The 24,657-nt window shown below is 38.8% G+C and overlaps 1 protein-coding gene across 2 annotated transcripts in view; it reads left to right on the top strand.

Annotated features, from left to right (window-relative positions):
* EPB41L5 (erythrocyte membrane protein band 4.1 like 5) overlaps window positions 1-24,657 on the top strand; it is a 51,441-nt gene that overhangs the window by 14,889 nt on the left and 11,895 nt on the right. For both annotated transcript variants that reach the window (XM_048050404.2, XM_048050403.2), the window contains exons 4-15: window positions 228-306; window positions 3,109-3,153; window positions 3,460-3,512; window positions 6,214-6,334; window positions 6,743-6,830; window positions 7,454-7,542; window positions 8,370-8,439; window positions 9,151-9,320; window positions 11,315-11,421; window positions 12,102-12,129; window positions 14,544-14,589; window positions 15,511-15,629. In XM_048050404.2, the coding sequence (XP_047906361.2) occupies window positions 228-306; window positions 3,109-3,153; window positions 3,460-3,512; window positions 6,214-6,334; window positions 6,743-6,830; window positions 7,454-7,542; window positions 8,370-8,439; window positions 9,151-9,320; window positions 11,315-11,421; window positions 12,102-12,129; window positions 14,544-14,589; window positions 15,511-15,629 (1,015 nt within the window). The remainder of the gene's footprint in view (window positions 1-227; window positions 307-3,108; window positions 3,154-3,459; window positions 3,513-6,213; window positions 6,335-6,742; window positions 6,831-7,453; window positions 7,543-8,369; window positions 8,440-9,150; window positions 9,321-11,314; window positions 11,422-12,101; window positions 12,130-14,543; window positions 14,590-15,510; window positions 15,630-24,657) is intronic.

The following is a 24,657-nucleotide window of genomic DNA, read 5'->3' as shown; positions in this document are numbered from 1 at the left end:
TTGGATTGACTTGTAAAATAAATATAAAACTATTTTGTGCATATATTTAAGTGTACGTTCATCCTGATGTTTTTCATGCTTTTTCCTGCTACAAATTGATTCCTGCCTAAGACCTTGTGGTGGGACAGGGCCAATTTCAGTCAATGTTTGTGATGTGATTCTGTGTAATAAAATAAGCCTGGTCCAAGTAACTGTTGCTGCTGTCTCGAATAAATTCTTCTTTGCAGTTGGCCCACCGTATTGTCTGCATTTTCGTGTGAAGTTTTACTCATCAGAGCCCAACAATCTGCGTGAAGAGCTAACAAGGTAAGAGGAATTTTGTGACAGAGACAGTCAAGTGCCCAAATAAGGCCAGGAAAATGTTTCTGTGGTATTTATTTGAACAGTTTTGAAGCATTTTGGAGAATTCCTTAAAGCTGGTTGCTTACTTGACTGTTTATAAATGTATCTAGTGTAGCTCTTATGAAATAAATGAGATGTATTTTAAAAAGATGCAAGTATTTAGTATATTAGTTGATGCACTGTTTTTCATTATGCGACTCTGGCAACTGATCTGTATGTATACAACGGACAGAATTTTTACTGAACTGCCATAATTTTTTTTTTTTATTCTGCTTAATGTATTTAGTTTAAGCTGTGTGCAGTCATCCTGTCTTTTTAGGCAGAAAAGCATTGAATTGCAATTTAGGGCTTTTCTTTGGCAAAAAATAAGTTTGGTTAAGTTTCATTACGTCTGTGATATTTTGCAAAGGGTTATGCGAAGAGAAAAACTATTTTACCACTGTGTTTTGATGCGGGTTGACAGTACTGTATGCATAGGATTGTATTATCAGGTAAGCAGCAGTTTCTCTTGTTAAAAGCGTTTTACATACCCGTTCATAATGCTGTGTTTCATGTTGGACTGTGACATATTTGGGGTGCTTTGAAAGAGAACACAATTTACCATCTGTCAGCTGTATAAATCTGTTGTAAAAGACAACATTTCTTTGCATTGTTGTCACCACTGCTGATGATCCATTTTGGAGAGAAAACAAATTTATGTTTTCTTGTCAGCTGTAGACACTTCATACCCTCAGCCATTTGTAAGAGTGTGAAGTGCATTTGTTTGTTTTTTTTAGGTTTATCTGTGTGAATCTTCGATCTGCACTTTAGCCAAATCCCTAGGAGAGCTACCAGGAGGATTATAGTAGCATTACCCTGTGCAGCCATATGTACTCTGAGCAGCTTCATGCTTGCAAGTGATAACATAGTGCTATAACTGTTTTAATTCTTTCTTGGCAACTTGGGAAGAATGTTTTACCCCTGATATATGTTCCTGAATCAACAGCTGACTGTCTTTGAAAATCACAGTAATAGAAAAAGTTCAGACCTCTGTCTGCCTACCAGCGTGAAACATTTTCATCCATCTTGACTGAGCTCTGCCAGTCAGACCTTGCTGTGCAGGTTTTAGCATGGCAGAATTGAAACCTGAGGGCTTCTAAACCCTGTCTGTCTGCTTAGCTAATCCTCCAGACCGGGAGTGCAGCAAGTCTTTCCTCTGTCTCGAGACTATTTTACAAAGAGGTGGTGGGAAAGGGAGCTCTGCTATGGGTTACGGGTGTCACAGTGGATTTCCAAGGGTTCTGCCTTTCCTTTGTGTGGCAGGACACCCAGCTTGGAGGCCTTTGTCAGCTTCCACAGGTGCAGATTACTCACGTTTTCTTCCAGTTTCCCATCCATCAGATGCCACCAGCCAGAGGTCATGCAGCACAGCCCGAGCATGGGAAGTATGCTCGAACTGTTCGCAGGTGGTGTGTGGCTGATAAGCACAGGTTGGTCGCACCCACTCCATACAGGAAGCCTGCGCTCATTCTTTTCATATCCATGGTCAGTACTGAACAAATGTATTCCCCATCTAGAGGCCAGCTTTGGGTGATGAATGCTTTGACAAAGCATTCGTGGATTTCCAAGGGACCTGTAGGAAAAATGCCTGTGAGCATTTCATGCCCATGTGTGTTACTGCGAGGAGACAGGCACGTGTGGTCTTGGTGAACATCACAGTTGAAAGAGAACAATCTTTGGCTGTGTGTGAGGCTCCTCTTCATCTGCAGTGCAGTTCAAATCAGGTGCCATGGCTGAAGTCAGCCTTTTAGCTGATAAGACTACCTCTGTTGTGAAGGGAAAGCTGTGTGCCACGATAGAGCAGGAGGGATGCGCTTTGTGGGTACTGGATCAGAAGGCTAGGTGCTTCACACCAGAGGGGGATAAGTGCTTTTTGTTTAATGCCTGCAAATTTCTAAGCAAGAAGGGGAATTCTAAATAAACAAGGCAGTGATGGAAATCTGGCTCTGAAGAGTCAGCGATCTGAGAAGGCTGCAGCCTACTGGTTATTTTTTTGTCACTTTGCAGTCAGCTTTCTGGGTTAGTTTTTTAGCTAACCAATCCATATCGTGAACATTTATTTTTGAGAGACTTTAAGTATTCATTCTCTAATGAGATCAGTGTCTGTGGATAATGAAGAAAATGCAGAAGATGCAAGGTGTTCTTTGCTTATTAAACTTAGGTCCCTTCCAACTAAACTATTCTACACAGGTCATCTCATCCAACTGCCTGAGCACTTGAGGGCTAACCAAAAGTTAAAGTGTGTCATTAAGGGCATTGCCCAAACATCTCTTGAACACTGACTGGACCAGGGCATCAAGCACCTCACTCAGAAGCCTGTTCCAGTGTCTGACCACCCTGACAGTGAACAAATTTTACCCAGTGTCCAGTCTGAACCTCCCCCGGCTCATGCTGAGCCTGCTGTCAACCGTCACTCCCAGATCTCTTTCTGTAGGGCTGCCCATGTAGGATCCTGGGATTATAAGTGAGGCTTATTTAGGTATTCTGTTTCTTTTTCCGTGCAGCACTGTAGTTTAGCTTCTGATAACTTCTAGTTTTGTGTTTACTTCATTTGAAATGTGTGCCATACAACCCAATTGATAAAGCCTTTGTAGTTTCTTCAGTCTTGAAAACCCATGTGAAGAGTATGTGACTCTTTAATTTTTCAGGCTCCAGCTGCCGTCTCTTGGCTGAGTGATACATTAGAACTGTTAATCAGTGACTTTTGTTTCTCATTTAATCCTGCAGGTATTTATTCGTTCTGCAGCTAAAACTGGATATTCTTAGTGGAAAGTAAGTATTCCCACTAAATAGTCTTTTAGACAACTACAATGTGTTTAGCATAGGATTTATTAAACTGTTATATTTGGACAACTAGTAAGACTTACTAAGTAATGCAACTTTTTCTCTAAAATACTGCTTTTGTGTGCATGAGTAGCAGCAGAGGAATGCCTACTTATCTCTTGTTAGTTTGATGAAAATCTGCTAATCCTTTTTCACTTCCTTACCCCAAATGTTTGTACCATTTGTCACTGTCAGGTATATGAGTTGTCTGGTAGTTTCAGATGAGGTTTTAACAAGGCATTTCTTTTATGGCAGATTGGAATGTCCTTTTGACACAGCCGTCCAGCTGGCAGCTTATAATATGCAAGGTGAGTAGGTATGAGTGGGGAAGGAAGAAGTTGCATGAACAGCTTTGGATAGGCTATTACTGCTTCTTTTAGTCTGTCCCTGCGGTATCCAGAAAACAGGTTCTGTCCAAATGTCAGCAATCCAATGTGAAACACAGCTCTTCTTGTTTGTAATTTTGCTGACAGCATGTGTAGAAAATTGCTTGAGTCCTCAGGAAACAGTACAAGGGGGTTCTGAACATAAACAGCTTTGTCCTAAGCTTGTTTTTTCACGTGCTTGTGTACAAACCTATCCACCTTTACACAAGCTATAAGATTTTCTATCTTTCTAAATTGCCCTGACGCAGGAAAACAGTTCACCTTTTTTTTTGTTTCATGATGTAGTTTCTACTGTGTGTTTTCCTCACTGTGCAAATCAGATGCAATTTTTTATGGTTCTGAGCTCAATTGAAAACTCCTATGTATAAAAACTACCCAGCTTTTGACTTTTGTATGTTTGTAGAAACATGTTAATACCCCATGTCTCATGCTTGTACTTGAGCATTTACGGCTGAACTGCATTTGTTGCTATTTCAGATCCTCCTTCAACCAAAAGAGGTGACCTAGTATATTTTTTCTCAGCTCTGTAGTACTATGTTTGAATCATCTGAGACTCTTTAATAATGAGTTATCTTTGACTTCTGATTCCAGCTGAGACTCCTAAATCCATGGCTTTTCCGAGAGCCATGGTCTGACCTTCGCTTACTTGTACATCATTGATCTTCATGGCCAATGTCTTGTGTTGTGTGGATGAGGGTGTCATCTTAACAAATGTGAAGTTCGTGGTTTAGAGCAGGGGGACCCACAAAAGAAAGAAGGGAGGCTTGAAGTGTTTAGATGTGTCTGCTAGAGTAGGTTTATGGGTCCTTTTTGGAGGCTGTCGCACTGCGGCCTCGTTCAAACCAGTCTACAAGTCTACAAAAAAGTCTCAAAACCTCTGCTGTAAAGCTGTTGTACAGAAGAGGGAATTTGGAGATGTGCCATGTGCTTGTGGTGCACAAATTTTCTACACAACATTCATCTTACAAACCAACGTACTGTTGTACTAACTTAGCAGGAGTTAGGTAACAGGACTAAGTCACTGAAATTCTTCTTCTTACAGTTGTTTTCCAAAACACATTTTGTTCTTAAGGTAGGAGCTAATAATAGCCTTGATCAAGTGTAGGTATGGAGAGTTGGCATTAAACTCTAAAGAAACCTGTCTTTTACCCCTGCTCTTTTGCATGGAAGAAAAACAGTTAGAATACATTCTATAGTTAGAAATACTGGCATTGTTAGAGCCTTAAGATGTTCAGTGGATAACTTTTTGGAAAAACAAAGTGATCTAATTAGGCCATATATACATTGCTTTCTGTGCTAGTCTTTTCTTTCCTCTCTGCACAATGAGGCCTGTAGCAGGGCTTTAATCTTACTGTCTGACAGCTGTGTACTTTTATTTAAATCAGCTGGAACCTAAGCTGGCTTTGACAGCATTCCTTTCAACAGAGGCAGGCGTTCTAGTGGGAGTAAATTATTATAGAACTACAGGCTTCCTCTGTCAGCATTTAAAAAAAAAAAAAAAAAAAGGAAGGGGGTGAAAAGGCTATTAATATATCCACTGAGTTCCAAAAATCAAGAACCAAGAGACAGGTTTTTGGATGTAATTTTTGTACAAGTGGAATACTCTATGTATTTATTTGAGTTTTCAAGATCTTTTCAAATACATCACTTTTTCTTTTTTTTCCTTACATTACATATGTAGTTTCTTTTTTTTTCAGTCAGAATAATTATTGGCATTTATTGGACACACAAGTTTTGAGTTAGTTTTGATTTTTTGGATACAAGGTGAATGTCAAAAAAACTCTTGAAGTCAGTGGGAGGAGCAAATGCTAGTGACTCTGAAAATCAGGACCTTTTTTGTAAAGGTTTCTAACTGAGTTTCAGATTTTAAGGCATACATTGGTCTTTAAAGCTGGACTCGTTAGCATCAGTGGAAAACAGAAGGTTGCGCTTTTGCTGTGGCACACCCATTGACTAGTATGTTCCAGTATGCTCTCTAAATAGCATCTCTTATTGCCCTTGTTGAGCATGCAGCCGTGGACTAGATGAACCATTTGACTGATGCAGTAGGGCATTTATTATGTTCCTAGACGAAAAGGAACGAGAAAAATAACAGCTGCGTGATCATGCCCTGACACAAGAGTAATTTTAGCAGGAGGGTTTTATGGTTATAAAACCAAAAATTGATTTTTAGAATGGACAGTTACTTTACGTAAAAGCAAAACCAGTTGTGATAGTTTTTACAAATTTCAAGATATTTTAATAAGGTATAATTCCATTATAACTTCAGTCACCTGTTGTTTCAGTAGAGACTTCAGTGACAAAAATATTGAAAGCTCTGCAAGAAAAATACTGAATTTCAAGGATATTGATAGCTTTATAAGAAGTTTTTAAACTGATTTATCAACAGCACGTTGTAAAAAATTAATGCAAACGTTTTATGTATACTATAGAACTATTTTTTGGTGTCCACAATTCCCTTGTCAAAAAAGGTGATGCTGCAATTAGTGGGAGGACTGAGGAGAGGAGGGGAAAGAAAAAAGAAATTTAGTATTTTAGATTAACTACAAAGTTACACAGAAGTTCCTGTTAATATTTTCTGTCTTTATGGTGAAATTTGCTTGACAATGCTGTTCTTTTATAGCTGAACTTGGAGACTATGATCCTGCTGAACATGTCCCTGAACTGGTGTCTGAGTTCAGGTTTGTGCCAACTCAGACAGAGGAGATGGAACTAGCCATTTTTGAGAAGTGGAAGGAATGCAGGTATTAGATCTTCCAGTGCATGCTAACCAAGTGTTGTGCTGATTTTTCTATAAAGAGAATGTATTAAAAAGATACTCCTGATGCTTCTCCCGTGGTCTTCTAGAAAGACATAATTCTAATATGGTTCTGTAATATTTTGTTAGAGGATATAATGTGAAAATGAAGCTTTCCAGAAGTCTGAGTAAAATGATGAGGTTGCAAAATCTCAAAATGCGGCAATTTTTTGCTGCATTGGTTTCAGATTAAAACTTACAAAAGTGACCTTGATGTTCACTAAAGTGAATGAGAGTCAACAGTGTTTAGGTTTTTCACATCCTTTTAGGCATTTCTTTTCCTCTTTCTCATATGCCAGTTTTTCCTTTCTGTGCTTTTCCAGGCATCTTCCTAATGGCAAAAAATTTATTTCAGGGGGCAAACACCAGCACAGGCTGAAACTAACTACTTAAACAAAGCTAAGTGGCTGGAAATGTATGGTGTAGACATGCACATAGTCAAGGTATGTTTAAACACAGCATGGTGACCTTTGGAAACGGTAATGTTAGCTTTGTCTAGCGTTTCAACAGAGATTTAGCTCTGAGGGAAAAAAATAGGAATGTTGTGCTCATCTAAACTATGTAACAAGTGATGTGACTTTACATCAACATTCCACCCTATTTGATATGTTTCTACAAGGTACAAGTCCAAACATATCCGCTCTGTATTAAATGTGATTGGTGCACAACAGTATGCACTACACTGTTTGTATTTAGACTGAGAGCTATGTGAAAATTACAGTAATTAAATTAAAATTGGCAGGGGTCCAGTCAGTTATCATACAAAAAACTGCAGTTAAAAATAGATCTCCTGTGGTAAAGGAAGTGCAGTGAACTGCACAAGGTGCTTATTACACAGGCAAATGAGGAAACTTTAATTTTTCCACTTCGTCTTATTGAAGGATTGCAAACTGGAAGCACCATTGCATAAGTCATTGAATGCAGAAACACTTAGGACACCTTTGTTGCACTGAATACGCAGATATGTGTTGAATTGTAACACTGGGCAAATAAGCTGTATTAATCACTAATTTGGACAGAGGGTCAAACACTGAAAAAAGCATAATCTTTATTTTGCTGCACTTAGGCAAGAGATGGCAATGATTACAGCCTGGGACTAACCCCTACAGGAGTTCTTGTCTTTGAAGGAGACACAAAGATTGGTTTGTTTTTCTGGTAAGCTCTCTGTATGTTAAGATACAATTTATATTTTTACTCCTCAGTTTCTTTACCCCATTTTTTAATTTTTATTTTTTAAATGTGAGAGCACTGGGAGCGCTAGGTACCTGCAAAAATATTCTTCGGCCTGTGAGTGTTTTCATGGTGTCCGAAAAAAATCTTTCTTCATAAGAATACATAAGTAGTTACTTTGGCTTAGTCCAGTCCAATTTTATAAAATTCACAGAGAAACATTTGTGTCATGGCAGAAATGTTATGTGTCTTATGAACTTAGGAATATAGGAAGTTCTTCCATCATAAACTCTGAATTGTTGTGGTGGTTTTTTTGGTGGGTGGGAAGGAAAGTCGTTGCACTTCTGTGTCACGTCATGTTAATGTTTTCTGTGACTGGAATTTTCTGAAACAGAGCCGTCATAGGACTTGATCTGTGATATACTGTACAGTGTTTTTGCACTTCTTTAATAAAACAATTATTTTGGCCTGCCTTTATGCCCTTATGAGCTCAGTCCTCTGTGCTTATGAAGACTAGGCAAGCAAAGGTATTTAGGGGAACTTTGATTTCTGCTCAAGTAATTGTTATTTTAAGTTCTGATATATTTAACTGTTTGGAAGTTGCTGACTCCTTACTTTTAAGTTTCTAATGAAGTGTTGAAATTGGAAGTGATACATTGGCGTCCCCATTATAATCAAGCCCTACTGCATGAATTAAAACACACACAAAAACGGGGGGGAAAAAGAAAGGCTTGAACCAGCACGTCTAACTGAGCTCTCAGTGTGTTACTTAGAGAGCTAAGCCTAACCTGCTTTTTCTGTTCATCTTGCAGGCCGAAGATAACAAGACTTGACTTCAAGAAGAACAAACTCACTCTTGTTGTTGTTGAAGATGATGAACAGGTAGATAACAATCAGTTTAGTTATGTCTCAGTCTTGATTATACAGTACTAGTTTACATGCTCCTGATCTTTCTTTAAGTTTCGAGAATTGACGTGGCTGCCTTCCAAGATTTTTGGTTGTGACTTCTAGTGGGGAATAAAGGGAATTAAATATAAAATAAATAGGTTCAATTGCTTTTTTCCTACCCTGTTTTTAAGAAGGGAATACCTCATTACACTAATGTAGGCTAGGTAATTTGGAAACCACGTGCTCGTTTCGGTGCATTGTGCAAGACAGTTTTAAAAAAGGCCAGGTAGCACATTTAGTGGAATGAATTCCTTACACAGATGCCAGAGTTGTTCCCGTGGGAAGAAATTGCTCAGAGCTGAGAAGATGAAAATGTGAGCGTTGGAAATTTGAAGAGATCAGATTAGGAAGTGAAACCAAGTTAGCCTCATTGAGAAGTACCTTTCTATAATAATAACGTCTCTCATTTGTAGTTATTCAGATAAATGACTTGTTAAATATATAGGTGCTAGCCCTTTGTAACTTCAGACATTGGAGCAGTAAAGCATTAAAGCTTCTGAAAAGATTCATTTTTCTGCCATAAATATTTCTCTTTTATCATACGTTTAGGTATCCATAAAACCATTTTATTTGGCTTGCATTTAATTGTATCTTTGACTTGTTCAAGCCCCTTATAAATCTTTAGTGCACTTTGTGTGCTTTAAGGGAAAGGAGCAGGAGCACACTTTTGTCTTTAGACTGGATCATCCCAAAGCCTGCAAACATTTGTGGAAATGTGCAGTGGAACATCACGCCTTCTTCCGGCTCCGAGGTCCTGTTCAAAAAAGCTCAAGTAGATCAGGCTTCATTCGGCTGGGTTCCCGATTTCGATACAGGTTAGTGTCATCTATTGTTTAGCACATATCCTTTGTCATTTCTTGCATTTCTTGGATTATGAGTGGAAATAGGAGAGAACTTACTATTCATTCACCTAGAGTGAGTGAAATTTGCAAGATGAGTGAGTTGAATTATTGGTTTTGTTGAATCACGTTTTCTCAACATATACGCTTTCTGATTTATCTTTAGTTGATTGTCATCAGTGCAGTAAAACACGCAAGGAAACCAAAGGTGTCTCAAGGTTCATGTTCATTACATAGCATATGTAGTACATTGATTTTATAGACCCCTTCATCTTGAAAAGCCACTCCTTTTTAAATGAACTGCTGAGGAAGTATGGTTGACTTGCACAGTTAGAGACAGTGTGTGACTTTTGACTGCTGATTTTGAATGATAGTAGTGCTTCAGCAGCCTAAGATAATGCGAATCATCACGTCAGGCAGCACTTATGTATGTCCTTCCCAGTATGACTTCCCAGTAGCCTATAGTCCCACACTGGTCTATGAGGTGCTGTCAGAAGCCCCACTAGGGTTGGTGAGAACATACACAAGGTGGTGGAAGGTTGACCCCATACAGTGTACATAGCCCTTGCTTCCAGTTCCAGTTACTGTAGCAATACCATCTTGTGTGTGTGTGTGTCAGAAAGGACCACTGGTACCAAGGAGACAGACCAGAAGTACCAGTGGCAGAACATGGGTCTGCTATGGCTTTGGAGGCAGAGTCCAGCCAGATTCTACCCAAAAGGAGATGTGCTGTATTTTCAGAACCATCATTTGTTGGTTAGGCCTAGTAGGCAACTTGCAAATTATTATTATCCTCTTCATCAGTTGAGTTTAAGGAGCTTGAAGGAGTAGTGGAGGTGAGGAGAAAAGAGGAGTGTCAGAAAGAAGGAAGGAGTTCGAGGGGAATGGGAACATTTCATCATGTTTCCTGTCACTGAAAACTTTGCTGCTCTGGGGAAAATTTTTCATCCTTCTCTCAGATTGGAATCAAGGAACCACCATTCTACCCTGTTGTCCACACTTCAGTCTGTTGAGGTGACCCTAACACTTAACTTTTTGTCCTTATTATCCCTTAAAAATACATGAAATACTCTGCTTCTTAAAAAGGTGTTGTCTCCAAAAGAATTGCTTAAGTTTTCAAACCTATTGTTTGTGCAGTTGGCTTTCTGCCAGGGGGTCAAGGTTAGTTCCCTTTGCTTTAGGATTCATTCTGATTTGAATCTTCCAACATCCAGACTGTTAGTTTTTGTGTTGATATGCATGTCCTATCCAATTGGAGAGAGATTTCTGTCAGTCCAGCACTTATAACAGGTAGATTTACAGCATTATCCTTAAAATGCATGAGTTAAATTCCTTTGATCAGTTCAGGAGAGTGGAGTATGTTAGAGCAGCAGAAGAGCTTGACTATAATCAATAGTCAAACACGTTGGCTATATACCGCATTATCAGAGCAAGCCAGTGACTGTCACTTCTATTTTCTTTGGACTGTGTTTTGAGACCTTTAGCAAAGGGGCTAGATGGTGCCACCAGTTTTCACTGTGATCTTGGTGCATAATCTGAGGCCATTAAAAATATTAGATAACTAACTAGCGATCATCCTGGTAAAACATAGTACAGGGAAAAAATAAAAAGAAAAAAAGCCTTTTCTTACAGAGTCCTGAGGAAAAAATGCACTGACAATACTTACAGAAAAGAATTCTTGAGAGAGGGATTTGCCAAGGATGAGATTCTGATTTTTAGCCTAGTTACCATCTTTCTCTATGAACTTTGGCAAGATATCTTAACCTTTATTCTCTCCTAGAATTTTTGATCTCAATCTGTATGTATTTTGACCAAGAAATATGCAAAAGGCAAATGTTTTTACTAGAAGTGAGATCAGATTATTAAGCTATGAATTTATAATAGAAATGTAATGTTTTCCTGAGCAGTGTCTGTATTCTGTCATAAAAAGCAAGTGATTTAATTTATGGTTTTGTACTTGGCATCATCAGTGGGAAAACAGAATATCAAACCACCAAGACTAACAAAGCCAGGAGATCAGCATCCTTTGAAAGGAGGCCCAGCAAGAGATACTCTAGACGAACACTACAAACGAAAGGTAAGCTATTGACCTTCCATTTTGAGATGTACAATCCACCGTGACGATCTATCAATCACATCCTTTAAAGGTTCTTTGTAGGAGTTTTTCCTATAGCTGCTTTCTCTTTTCTTGAATTTTGAAAATCAGGTTTCCTTTGACTTAGCTGGGAGGTAATCTATATTTGTCAGAAAAAGCTTGTGTCCAAAGCATGTCATTCTAGTTTTCCTGGAAGAAAAAACACCTATGAATATTGTGCAGTGTTTCTGTATGAATATGTAAAACTTGTGTACAGGAAACAGAAATGTGATACTGGTAATATTTGAAATTTCTGAATCAGGTTTGAAATTTTTGTCAAGGATATTTTCTTGTTCTTAGAAGCTGCATTCTGTCCGTAGTCACAGCCTGACAGCATGTGATACCTTGTCTCTTTCTTCCCTTCTTGCATAGGTCATAAGTGACCTCCAGGCACGCTTTCAGAGCCTTGATTAAATACAACTCCTTGGTTTGCTCTTGAGTTTTTTTTATTTTTCCAATTTAAATTTTATACACATTATACAGGGGTTACATGCAACACTTGGTCTTTTAGTTGCATACTTTTAGGTAGTGCTTTACTATTTTTATTTAATATGCTTTAATATTTGACTGACAACCTAATTAGAAATTAAAATTTAATTAAAACTTTATGTATACTTTTGCAGCACACGTTGCTAAACTTGAAGAAACAAGGTAAGATGCATTCTAATACTTCCTTTCCTTTTGATGTTTGTCAGTTATGTTTGAGCATGTCTGCAGGAGGTTATAAGATTGGCTAAATGCAGATAGTGTTAACCTCTTAAGTGTGGTTTTGGTGTGGTTTTCGTGTTTCTTTGCTTTAAATAAATCCTACTGTTGGAGGTAAAGTTGCTGTGTTGCTGTCACATTGAAGATATTGCAAGAGTAGCTTACTGGAAGGCCATAATGTTTGTTTATGGCTAGCTATGATTCTTGCTGATTATGAGCTGTGGTTCCCTATGCTGCCATGTAAGGAGATCAAGTAAAAGCATGAGGTTGTTGCTGAGATCTGCCTAATTGGGCTATGCAAGTGAAATACATAATTGAGTGAAGTTCAGAGAAGGGGAAAATACTGTAAAATATTTAAAATATTTTAATGTTTTTGTATTCTGTATTATATTTAAATTTATTTTTATATAAAGTATTTGTTTTTATATATTGATAATTATGAATTAGTCATGACTGACATTGAGAGAGAAGCTTTTTGATTTCTATACCTAGAGTCTTTCTGGACGTAGAGATTCATGCTTACAGTTGTAGTGTAAAATGCTTCTGTGAAACTGGATCATATTATATTCACACTGTTCCTGGAAGAGAGGAAAGCAGGCTATAAAGAATTTACCTGGTAGCAGAGGAACAAAATCACTCAGTTTTGCTTTCAGTCCAGGGTGTGTTTTTGTTTTTTTTCCTTCAGTTTCTGTTTTGTTTTGAGGTGTGGGTTTTGTTTGTTTGTTTGTTTAAGAAAATGTAGGTACTGTTACATGTTAAGCATCGTGGCAGTCAGGAGTTGGGTAAGGAACATCAGTATAACATTTAAAAACTACAGGCTTATTAGAGACATACATTTTGTTACTAGCAAGCAAGGCTGATTCTTGCATAAGGGTAGACCTCTAGGAAAGTTGAGGCCAGCGCAACAGTTTAACGTGTTAGTGGAGGAGGTCTCTTTGTCTTTGCAACCTTAGGGGCAAGTCTCTCCTGTGCTAGCTTTTCTTTTTATAAAATGAGAAAGTTGTCTTCAACACCGGGTATCATTAAAGTGCTTGAAGATCCTCTGCATGCAAACTGTGACTGCCTGATTAATTAGTACTCTCGTCATGCTGTGTTGTTATGACCTTGTTTGAGTTTCATGCTGATTAGGTCATTCTGAGAGTGGGAAGAGAAACTTCAGGTGCAGTTTTGCCTTCTGATAAGACGATGGTCTTCTGATTTCCACATAGGTGTGGCATTGTTTTGTTAGTCTCCAGAGCAATCAATGCCATTTCTGAAACTCTACGCTCGAGCGTTGCTAATTGAAATGCATCATGAAAGATGTATGTTGTTCTGCTCTTTGGTATGAACTCAGCACAGGGTAATGTGCCGCCAAGAAGTCATTCTTTAATATTTCTGTTAAATGTGTGCTGTTCTGTGGTAACCTCCACACGCTCTTAACGCAGAAGGTGTGATGTTAGAAAGCAGGCAAGGAACAAGTTGTTTGTTCTTGGTAGTATGATATTTAAGTCAAATAATTCTAAAGAATCACTGAAGTAGATACAGAAATCTATTTAAATTGTCAGCTTGCCAGGTTGGTTAGCTATTGCCGAGGCCATAAATCAAAAGAATAATTAATGGTAGGATCCTGGAACTGTTTTTAAAAAGATTAGAAGTCTGGAAAAAAAAATGTTTGCTTTGAATCTTTTCTTGAATACCTAGCTTTGTGTAAGATTTATAATACATAATTATTGCACAGGATGGTAATGCTTTTAAATCTCTAAAAAACGTGCAAATTTGGAGTGTGTCTTGTAGAATAAAAAATCTTCATAAAATTAGTAATGCTGTGCTGAACTGCTGTGCGCATAAGTTTGAGTGGCTGCTTTTAAGATTGAAATTACTGAAGCGGTAATTCAGTCCATTAGAGCTTGTACACAGAAGAAACTCATGATTTCATGATGTGAAACTTCAAATCAGAAGAGTCCTAGTTACAGAGCAAACAATATTTATTATGTAAGTAAAGTTTTGACGTCACATTTTTGTTGAGTATTTAACTAAAAAGTCATAAAATTTTTGCTCTTAAAACACCCTGCCTTACGGCTGAATCAGGAAGACTTCTAAACTTTAACTGGTGTAGGAAAGGAAGAGGAGGGGGAAAAAAACAGAGGAATGATAGATAAACTACAGTGTGAAAATAAAAAAAATAACCTGGTACCCTTACTTAACTAAAATGAGGCAGCTGAGCTAAAACATAAGTTTTCAAATTTTCTTTTGAGAACGTTTATGTAATTTGAAAAGATCTTTATTAGACTTCGTTTCTTTCTGAAAATCATTACAATTCTGAAAGCCTTCAAAAATAATTTGTTGATCTGATCCTGATGTAAATTCTTTTTATCTTTCAGTTTTCCAAACAACGCTGTTATTACCCAAACAAATGGATCACAACAAGTAAGGCCTATCTCTTTCATTCTTTTTAAAGACAATTTTGATATGTTTCAACAGATTTGAGGATTTCATTATTTCCTTCATACTGGCCGGTTGTATTGAAAAGTTACACACAGTTAACTAAATTGCATGCAAAGAAGTGATTATCTGGAGTGAGGAAGATACACCATACCCCTGTGCAATAAAAATTATACTGTTTATAGGTGCAGGTTTTCATAGGTACAGAAAGTACCTTTGTGTGGGGGTCAGTAGTACCCAAAGTACGTTAATTGTACGTGCTAATTAACACCAAAGGGCATAATCCATCAGCACCAGTGTTGATTCCTGGTTACAGTACTTTTCTCTAGTACTCTGAAAGAGGGGTGTGCGCCTGCAAATTAGAGAATATGTTAGCAAAAATTCATTGTTTTCTGTGTTTGAGGGAAATCTGAGACACCTGTCTTCTCAGGACTCGTGCACGAAATACCATGTTTCACTGAAAACAGTAAGGTAACGGTTTGATACCATTCTGGGTATCAAAAAATAGGACTTAGTGTTTGGAAAGACCCTGTCTTGCGTTCTGTAGTATTTCAGCTGCAGAAGGGGTCACAGATCAGTGGAAATGGGAAATCCGGCTTATTTTAACATTAAACACTCAATCTCAGCTGGAAGCAAACAGACAGGTGGGTGCTCTGCTCAGCCTTTTATGTTCTCTGCAAAATGAGTTGTTTGAGCTGCCTTGGATTCGTTGCAATCCTGGTGTTGTGTATAGTACTGGAAAAAAATGGGCATAGGTATCCAGTGTTGTCGAAGTAATGGAGGAAAACAGCCTTGTTTTATCATTGTGTATAAGGAAAAGTGGTGATACATTTTATTATGTATAACGTGACATTGCTTAACTGAAGAGTTTATAGGACCTTACTTGTTTCTCTTCTGTCTCCAAAGAGTTGGAATGCAAAGCCAAATGTACCTGTCCTAACAGCAGCAGTTCCTTCTGCCCCAGTCCTGGTGGAAATAGAAAACCTCCCAAGGAGCCCAGGAGCCAGCCAGCAAGACAAGAAGTGGTATGTTCTGCTTTGCTGGGAAGTGAATTCTGCTTGCTTTTGCATGATCCAAGGGACTGTTTCTTTACCTGTGCTTGAATGAACTCTCTACCTTGCATCTTCAATGTAAATTGAAAGACAAGTTAGTGGTGATGCAGCTGATTTGTTGCTGCGAATACAGTCTGGGGAGGTGAGAACAACATGCTTAGTCACTGTTAACCAAAAGAAAATTTCTCCATTGATGCCAGCGATTAGATCCATAGCAGCATTTTCAAGTCTTGGAGAGAGCTGGGTCCTTCTGTTTTGCCATAATATTCCTTGAGGCCCTTTGCTTGGTATCATGGAGCCCAAGGACTTACCTCAAACCCTAACAAAATGCACAACCTTGTAAATCACTATCATTGTGAATCTCTTAGAAAAATCTTCTGAAATAGGCAAGCTGATCTTTTTGTTGTCTTGGAGAGAATGGGAGCTTGAGGAAAATGACATGAGCTGAAGATAAGAGCTTTGCTTTTATGTAATAAAGACAATTTGTTTTATATGGATTGTATGCTCCTCAAAATTAGGCTGATCTGAAGATAAACTTACATTTCATTCATCTTTTTAAAAGTAATATTATATTGTAAACATATTTCAGAACCAAAATTGATATATATCAACGCAGTGCTTGTGCACACTACTGACGTTTTTTCAGCTTCTTCAGCTTCTTGTGCAGTATGGCTAATCCTAGAAGGGTAATTCTGATTTCCGTGAGACTGTAGAGGAGCAGCCGTGGTGAAAGGGAAGGAGAGTAAAGCTCTTATCCTAAGCCATTTCAGCTCTCAAGAGAGAAGATCCTTCTCCTGTTGTCTGGCATATGAACCTAACTTGCTTCAGTATCTCTTAAAAAATACATGATATCTGCTTCTGACAGTATAATGACAAATGTGCTTAAATTCTGTAAATCATATTGATTATAAAGACGTTCCATAATATGGGTTTTGAATTGTAAGAGGGAGAATAATTCTGCTTTATCTGTTGCATTATATTGAAGTTTCAATCAGAATACATGATCAATGCTCTTTTTCTTTCTTTTGCCCTTGATTTGTCTAGTATCTGAAATCTGTGGTTGTCTGTGATGAGATCCTGTTGATCGCTCGATTCCTTCCATGGTGGTGGGTGAAAGGTGGTGGTTTCTTTATTCTTCAGCCTTCTTGAAATGTTGGGTTGATTTTTTTGTCTAACTGCAAGATGCGTGCTAAAGCCATTATTTCTTTTGGTCGAAATGTTTGACTCCTGCTCCAAACAGCTCTTCCTTGGTATCTGATTCAGGTGGGCATTCGTTCTGGTATTCCCAAGGCTTCTGTTGCTCCTTGAGATCACACTGCTTTTGTTCAGAAGCAGAGAGGACTTTAGCGATCTCTTTCAATTTTGGTCTTGGTATTTGTTTTTTAGGATTTAGAACCTGAGCCTGTCCTTCTTAACGTTGTCAGGGGATCTGAGCTTAGGTCCCAGCTGCTGCAGTAGGTAGCCTTTCTATCAAAGAGTGGGAACAAATATAACCTATATTTGCGTGTAACCCAAACCAGCATGCCATAAAGAAAACATATTTCTTGGCAATTAATGTGCTTTAATCAAAAGAGCAATGGTGGTACTGTGTAAATGCTGTCTCTTGGAGCCATATATTTATTACTGAAGACAGTTGTCTTCTGGCAGAGAGGTTTTAATGCGTTCACTGGAAGTTGTACTGCCCGTGATAATGGACAAATCCAGCTGTAGGAAGAAGGCAGCAGTTTGGAGCTGAGTCGGCAGAGGAGCCACATGCTGGTTGCATAGCTGGGGAGCAGGGTTAGGTTGATACAGGGCCTGAACATGCCTACTTAGCACGGGGGCTGCAGCTGGGCTGTCGCGCCTTCAAGCCTTGGGGTCTCGATGCTGCTAACAAGATCTCTTTTCAGCCGCTGCTGTCTTTAATTGGCCTGTTTCTGCATGATTTGTCTTTGCTTCCTGTCAGAAAAATAGTCTTCTTTTAGAGAGAGTTTACCAAGGATTGCTAAGAACACCAGAATATTTGGACAGGGGATTTTGTTGATGGTTACACTGAAGGGTTTTAGAAGTAAGGTCCCGACCTTGTGCGTTTCTGTACTTTTCTTGGCAGGTGCCTGTACCGGCTGTGTTGCAGATTAGATCCCTTCCTAATGGCAATGTTTCCTTTAATTTAAAATGTGAATGCTGCAGCTGCCAACAGCATTAGTGCCGAGTCATAGAAAGTACTTTGCCAGACAGGAATGGTTCTAGTGTTTTTATTTCCTTTCTTTGCTCCATTCCTATAAAATGTCAGTACAGGAAAATGATGCTGCTCTGGATGGTCTGGAATATTAACTGCAAGGCTGGAAAGCCTAAAACCCAATTGGTATGTTTCTAGCTTTGGCCCTTTCTCGAGAAGCTGTGTCTGTGCTAAGATACAGCAGGAGAGAAATGATTAATAGTTGTTTACTTATTGTGAATGCAGAAGGGATTGTTTTTGCTTCATAGTGGATGTAGTTTTCATTTAACTGTTTAAACTAGAGAAATTGGAAAATAATTTAACAAACTGTTGAGGATTGGAGCCGTCGGTATTCACAGGTCATTTCCTCAGAGGGTTTCACAAAACCCGAAACTCTGAGTTTCCCCATGGGTGAGCTTCATATAAATCCCCTCTTTTCTAAAGGAGGACTATCGCGGAACGTTAATCATTTAACACTGTTGTGAATCCTGCATGCTTTTCTGCTTCCCTGCCTCTGCACATGTGATCTTCCAATTTATGCACTGCCTGCTTGGCTGGGCTGGCAGGGCTGGGAGTGTTAAACTGGGCTTTTTGGAGCACAGGAAGATGGAATTTGAACTCGGGGACTATTCAGGATGCCCTCTGAACAGCAACAAAGTTTCCACTTTATTTCAATTTGGGTCATAGAGTAGAGAATTTTACATTAAACTGAAGGAAAACGTTCGTTTTAGGAATTTCTGAGTAGGTTGAGAGCACCCTTTTTTCAAGCGCTTCTTTGATACCTGATTGTAACTTGCAGCAGCCTGTCTCAAACATTACAGTGAAGAATCCTAGGACAACACAATCAACACTTAGCAAATATTTGTTCGTTTTTTAGTCTTCTAGAATTCGACAGTTTTAGTGAATTGTTTATCCCTGCTGCTTTGGAGATACTTGTGCCTAATGCCTTTTGTGCAAGGAGCCATTAAATAGGAAGCTATAAATATTTTTCAAAACATTGTTTAAAGTGATGAGTGTTCTCTCCTGCTCCTTTTTCTAGCTTTTGAAGAGCTTTGTTCCAACTGTTGAAGAATTTAGCCATACCTGTGCACAGCACAGGATTTTGATTTTATGAATTTGAAATGTAACATTTATGAACCACACGCAAAATTGGAAAGCAAGGTGTTTGTGTTGTAACCTTTTCTAAAATGGTGGTCTTCCAACTAAGTTTGTTAATTAAGCATAACTACAGTCAGCTGCTTTGGTAGGAGTTAGTCCCTTAGCCAGCTAAATGGTGAATGACTTATGTACGCTGTACTGTTTGCTCCTGCACAGTAACACTCATTTCTCTGAATTTCTATTTCCTTCTTTTTTAAAAAAAAAAAAACAAAACTTGCATTAAAATCTACGTTTTCCAATGACTTTGAAAAATTAGCGTTGCTTATAGATGCTTGTTCCAATCATGCAGTTAGAGCTGCTGCTTAAAAACCCTTTCAGCATCCTGAAACTGCTGTGCGCTGCACGCCTGGGAGGTCTGTTCCTCCACCTCGCTATTTTCTCCCGTCTGCAGCACATGGTTCTTGCTCAGTTTTGCCAAGCGCTTTGCAATATGAAGTGCTCCTCATTTCCGTAAGTGTAGACAGTATAAGTGTGAGACAGCTTAACTTCTAATTTCAGAAAAATATGCATGATGCTGAGCAGTAAAGGGGTTTATTTGACACTGCCTTACTGTACCCATATATTCGCATGCCTCTGTCATCTGATATTTACCTGCCAGCAATGTTGTTTTTCCTTGTCTTCTCCCATCGCTCATCCTGCCTTTACTTTCGCTTTGCTGTTCCCCCCTCTCTCTCATCCGTACCTAATTACTAATTGTGCCCCCTCCCACTCCCCAATAATCCAGGCCCTTTGATGCTGCCGACCGCTGCCAACGTGGTGGAAGCCTGTGGAAGGCACGGGCCCCGCCGAGGACCCCCGCTGCAGACGGACAGTACTCTGCTTTTGTTCATGAGCGCAATGTGAAGAATGCAGGAGTTCATAGCGGTGCTGTCACCTATGCTGTCCAAACCACCATGACCAGCCTGTGAGACGCGCGGGCCTTTCGGGAGCTTGAGGCTGCTCTGTAGCAGAGGCTGGAAAATTGCGTTTTGAGCTGTCTCAAAAGATAAGGACAACGGACCCAGAGATGACTAGGGGGAAAAAAAGCTTGTGTTACAAAGGCTCTGCATATTGTGCTGTTGGTATTTAGTCTTTAAAGAAAAAATAACATATAGACAAGTTACCCGTCGCAATTACTTTAAATAGAGTATATATTACTTTTTAATTGTGCTAAGATTTTTCTGAATGATTGCAAGGTTTTTTAGCTGCTTTTATCTCTGGGAGCCACGCAGGGAGTCACGTTGGTAACAAAACTGCACATGCAACCAGTGGATCTTAATGCGGTTTCAAAAATCTTAAAGGAATAGAGGATGTAACTGCCCCTCCTTTTGTACCGTGATTATTTAAAATTATGTAAGGTAGATGGTTGATCTGAAAAATAATTTTTTAAACAAGTCCTCATCTGAAAAATATTGTTTAGAAATGGAATGGGATAGAATTATTTTAATTTTTTTAAGAATAAAATTATCAGAACTCCTGAAAAGGCAAAGAGTGATACTTTGGAGGAGGGTCCCCCTCCTAGGGAATGTCTTATTTGCTCTCTAGAAGTTTTTCTTTCATTCTTGCTGCTGTGCTCCAGACAAAATGAAACAGAACTATTTCCTGACAAACACCAGTCCTGCCATGTGATTCATGAGGTTAATTTTTAAGTCAAAGGTGAAGAGTCCAGCTTCATCAATATACTTGTAGGCCTTTAATAACGTGAAGGACTATCTTTACCCTTGAACACTCTGTGTTTTCATATGTTTTCTGAAATTAGCTACTTTAAATTTGCAATAATCAAATTTGCAGAAAATCAAGTCATTGTTCTACTGCAGAGTTCTACGTTCAGATGTGCTTAATGTGAGCATAGTGGTGAGGTCACTGCAGGTCCTGGATGACTCCTCAGCTATCAGAGAAGAATTGGTGAATTAGAGTGTAGCTGTCACAGAATTAAAGGATAGCATATATCCTTTATATCCAACTTATAATCGATATAAGTTGCATGCTATTCCCATCTGCCTTTGAATCTTCCATACACTACGAGGATCAATTTTGCTCTTTGCTGGACTCGTTTTAGGGTAACTTCATTGACTTCGGAAGGTTTATCTTGGTTTCTACTACAGTTAAGTGATGGCTCTCAGCAGCAAACTGAGAAGTTGTACCAAACTAGCACATATTGATGCCTACAATATTTAGCTGCCTTTTTAAAAGGACAGGTCATGTGCTCTAGGAATAGCATTCAGGAAGTGTACAGGTGTATTTCTAAACAGTATAGTGATGACAGATCTTTGCTTAATACCTATAAGGCTTCTGCAGCCAGCAACTTTTTATATGGGCGTTTTTTCCTATTTTCTGTAGTTACTGGCTTGCATATAATACGATATATAGGTATTCCAAAATCCCACAGAATGATACAAGAACAGATAGGACCCTCTGTATTCTTTTATTGTTTAAGAGGACTCCTGATCTTGTCATTCTTCAAATAAATGGGAGAACATAATCTTAGAGTTTAGAACCGTGCTTGACTGAAATCTGAATCACACATCCCCAAGATTTTTTCTTCTGTTTTCCTCACTATAAAAGAAAAATCATTTTTTTTCCCTGAATATTCTGCGTTTTTGTTTAGGGAAAGAAAATTCCTATGTTCACAATGGTTTGTATGGCTTGAATTGCTAGTATCTTTTATCAGCTTTTCCCTTTGAATGTTTCCTAAAATATGCTGGTAGACGTTGATTCTGAAGACAGTCACACCTGGCACTTGTTACTATGCAAAGCTCAAATACCCTTTAGTGTGTGAGTAAATAGGGATACGTTGAAAGCTATTGCCCATTTCACTCTTGAGTACTGCATACTTACTGTTGTAGAAGTTGCAGTTTTCGTGGGAAGCCTTTTACTATTTCCCTCATAACTGGCATGACTGTTTTATTAGTATTTTGTAAGACAAGTCAGAAATTCTGTGAAGTGATAAAAATAGTATCTTGTGCTTCTTACATAGTCCGGCCATTTCCTGCTGATGCTCTGAAGAGGGCTAAGAATCTGGGGGCCTCAAACAGTTTATTGCTCTTTGAACTCATCCTTTGTGCCTGCAAATTCCAGTGGCTGAGGGTCTCCATAGTATGACTTGCCTTTCATGAGCGCCTGTCTCAGGGTGGCCGAGTAGTTACTTCAGCAGGTAAAACGGGACCGGTTCCTCTTCGAATCTTGGCTTAGGGAGGCTTCTCTCAAGTCTGCCTAAAGTTCATTCAGTTTCCCTGAGGCCCCGCTGTGATGCAGCGATGAAGCTGCAGTGGCTCACCCAAGTCCTGCCCTTGCTGCTTCAGCCAGTCCTCCATCCCACAGCACAAATGGCAGTAAGTTTCTCTACAAACTTCTGTTGCCTTAGTAGAAATAGTACTCTACTTTTGGAGCAGCTCTGAACTTACTGAGATTTCCATTTGAATATGTCATCAGTTTTCAAGACTGCCTGTATCTCTAGTAGGCAAGTTTTTAATCAGCTCTCCTGTATCTGTCTAGTAAATGTTACTGCAGTTGTCATTAGGGTGAAAAAAAGATAGGGTAATTATTCTAGCTATTTTCTAATGAAGATAAATTTTATTTTTTACTCAGTTTCTCTCCATTGTGCTGCAATACTCAAAAAAAAATGAGAAAATTACAGCACAAAGAAGTGCTACTGATGCCCTACATCAGCTCCCTTAAATGGAGTTCACAGGGGCTTATATGTACATAGTTCTTGAAACACGTCATGGTCTCAGTGCCTCCAAGTGTGCAGGCAAGATCAGAACATCTCATGATGCTGATTGTCATATTGAACATTTGGGTGACTATTTACGGAAATCTGTCAGAAAATGGGAAGAAAAATTTGTGAAGCCTTGTGAAGGTTAGAAAACATTTTCCCTTCTATGCATAGTAGTTACCCTCTCTGAAAGTAAGGTGCGGGATTCAGTCTCCCTTTGCTGCCTTAATTGGAAGAGCATCTATGCTTGCCCATTACTCAATTCTGATAATTGAAATTCTCTGTATCCCTTGCAAGACTGCTGCTTGCTACTTCCCATTAGTGGTGCACACAGAGGCTATACAGTAGATTGAAATTTTCCTATTATTTGCTTTGCTAGCAGCTTCTCATTCCAATGCTTAGAGAATTGAGCAAGTGACCTCAGTTTACCTCACAACAATTAATTGTCTTAAGACGATTCTCACATTATTAGCACTTAAACTAAACGGTGGCATTGCGTGATCTGTTGCAGAGGTATGTATTTAACGCTGGATTTAACTGGGATTCTTTTGGGTGCTTGAGCTGAAGGGAGTTTTTTTTTCCTGGAGCCTCTAGTGACAACATTGGACTGCTTCCAAATTCCAGGGGCTGGAGGGAGAAAAGGGGCATTAACCCATTAGTGAGAAGCTGGTCTAAACACTGAAGTAGGAAGTGTCTCTGTCTGTGCATAAGGGTAAGTTCTGCTGGGGTGGGTACTCGCTTGTTTTCATAGTTTTCATCTTTGGGACAGAACTGTCAAAAGCAATACGAGCAATTTTCTTCTTAAATAGGTATTTTAACCGCATTGTAGGTAAACATGACTGTTGATCAAAAGGGGTGACAATCAAACTGCGGTTGTATACACAGGTTGTCTGATTAACCATTATATTCTGCAGCGGCTGTTGTGTCTGTATTTTATAGTTTGCTGTTAAAATAGCTTTCCTTAGCTTCCAAGAGATGGATGAGATTCCCTTTTGTTCGCACAACATAAGCATCATAATGCAACTTTTGTTTCTTTTTTTTTTTTTTGGTTTGGTTTGGGTTTGCTATTCTCATTGTAAATACAGATGGTAGGACAAAATTAAAAGGAGCCATTTCCATTAGAAAGCAAAGGATGTGAAGGCAAGTGATCCTAAGAGGGTACGGAGTACATGCTTTGGTTCACTCAAAATACTGTGACTGCTAAGTTTTCGTTCACATCTCTGCCCACATTAGCAAAGCTGAAACTAGTTATAGATACGCTTAACCATAACATGGCATTGATGCAGCCCTGTGCCATGGATCCTTGTGCCCTCTGTCCTTTTTAAAACTGTTCATGAAGTGCTGCACAAATGAATAGCTCTTTGTGAAGAGTATCAACTTCCCTCCTGCACGCACTTTTTTTCTCAAGTAAAAATGCATAAATGTACTTTGAGTCTGCTAAAAAAATCTTTCAAATATTTGTTCCAAAAAAGTGAATCTACTAGATGATAACTTTCCTGTTTCTTAAAACAATTGGAGTCAGCTTGCAGTATGAGAATTAGAAATAACATGCCACAGTGCATCTTTGCCTTCAGCAAGAGCTCAAGTATACACTGGGTAGGACTCACCAACACTGCCTGAAGATTCCCTTTCTCACAATCTAATTGCTGTGTTTATAAATGTCAGAGAGGTTTCCACAGAAACTCCCCTCCCTTTTTCTTCACTTCTTCCACTGCTATGTGAGCAACAGACAAAGTACACCTGTTCTGCTATGAAGTCGATTTTTCTAGAGATGTGAAGTGTTCCTTTTTTTTTTTTTCTTTTAAACTCACTGAAAGCTTGGAACAGTTTCCTGGAACAGGTTTTCCAGAATGTTTCTGGTTACCAGAAAACAACTTGAAAAAAGAGATTGCACGTGGTTAAAGCTTTTTCATGTTACAGAAAGAATGGTAACAGAATTCTGCCTATCTCTG

Source organism: Anser cygnoides, chromosome 6 (assembly GCF_040182565.1).
Source record: "Anser cygnoides isolate HZ-2024a breed goose chromosome 6, Taihu_goose_T2T_genome, whole genome shotgun sequence".
In the NCBI taxonomy this organism is placed as follows: domain Eukaryota; kingdom Metazoa; phylum Chordata; class Aves; order Anseriformes; family Anatidae; genus Anser; species Anser cygnoides.
This window is presented reverse-complemented; position numbering and strand designations above follow the sequence as displayed.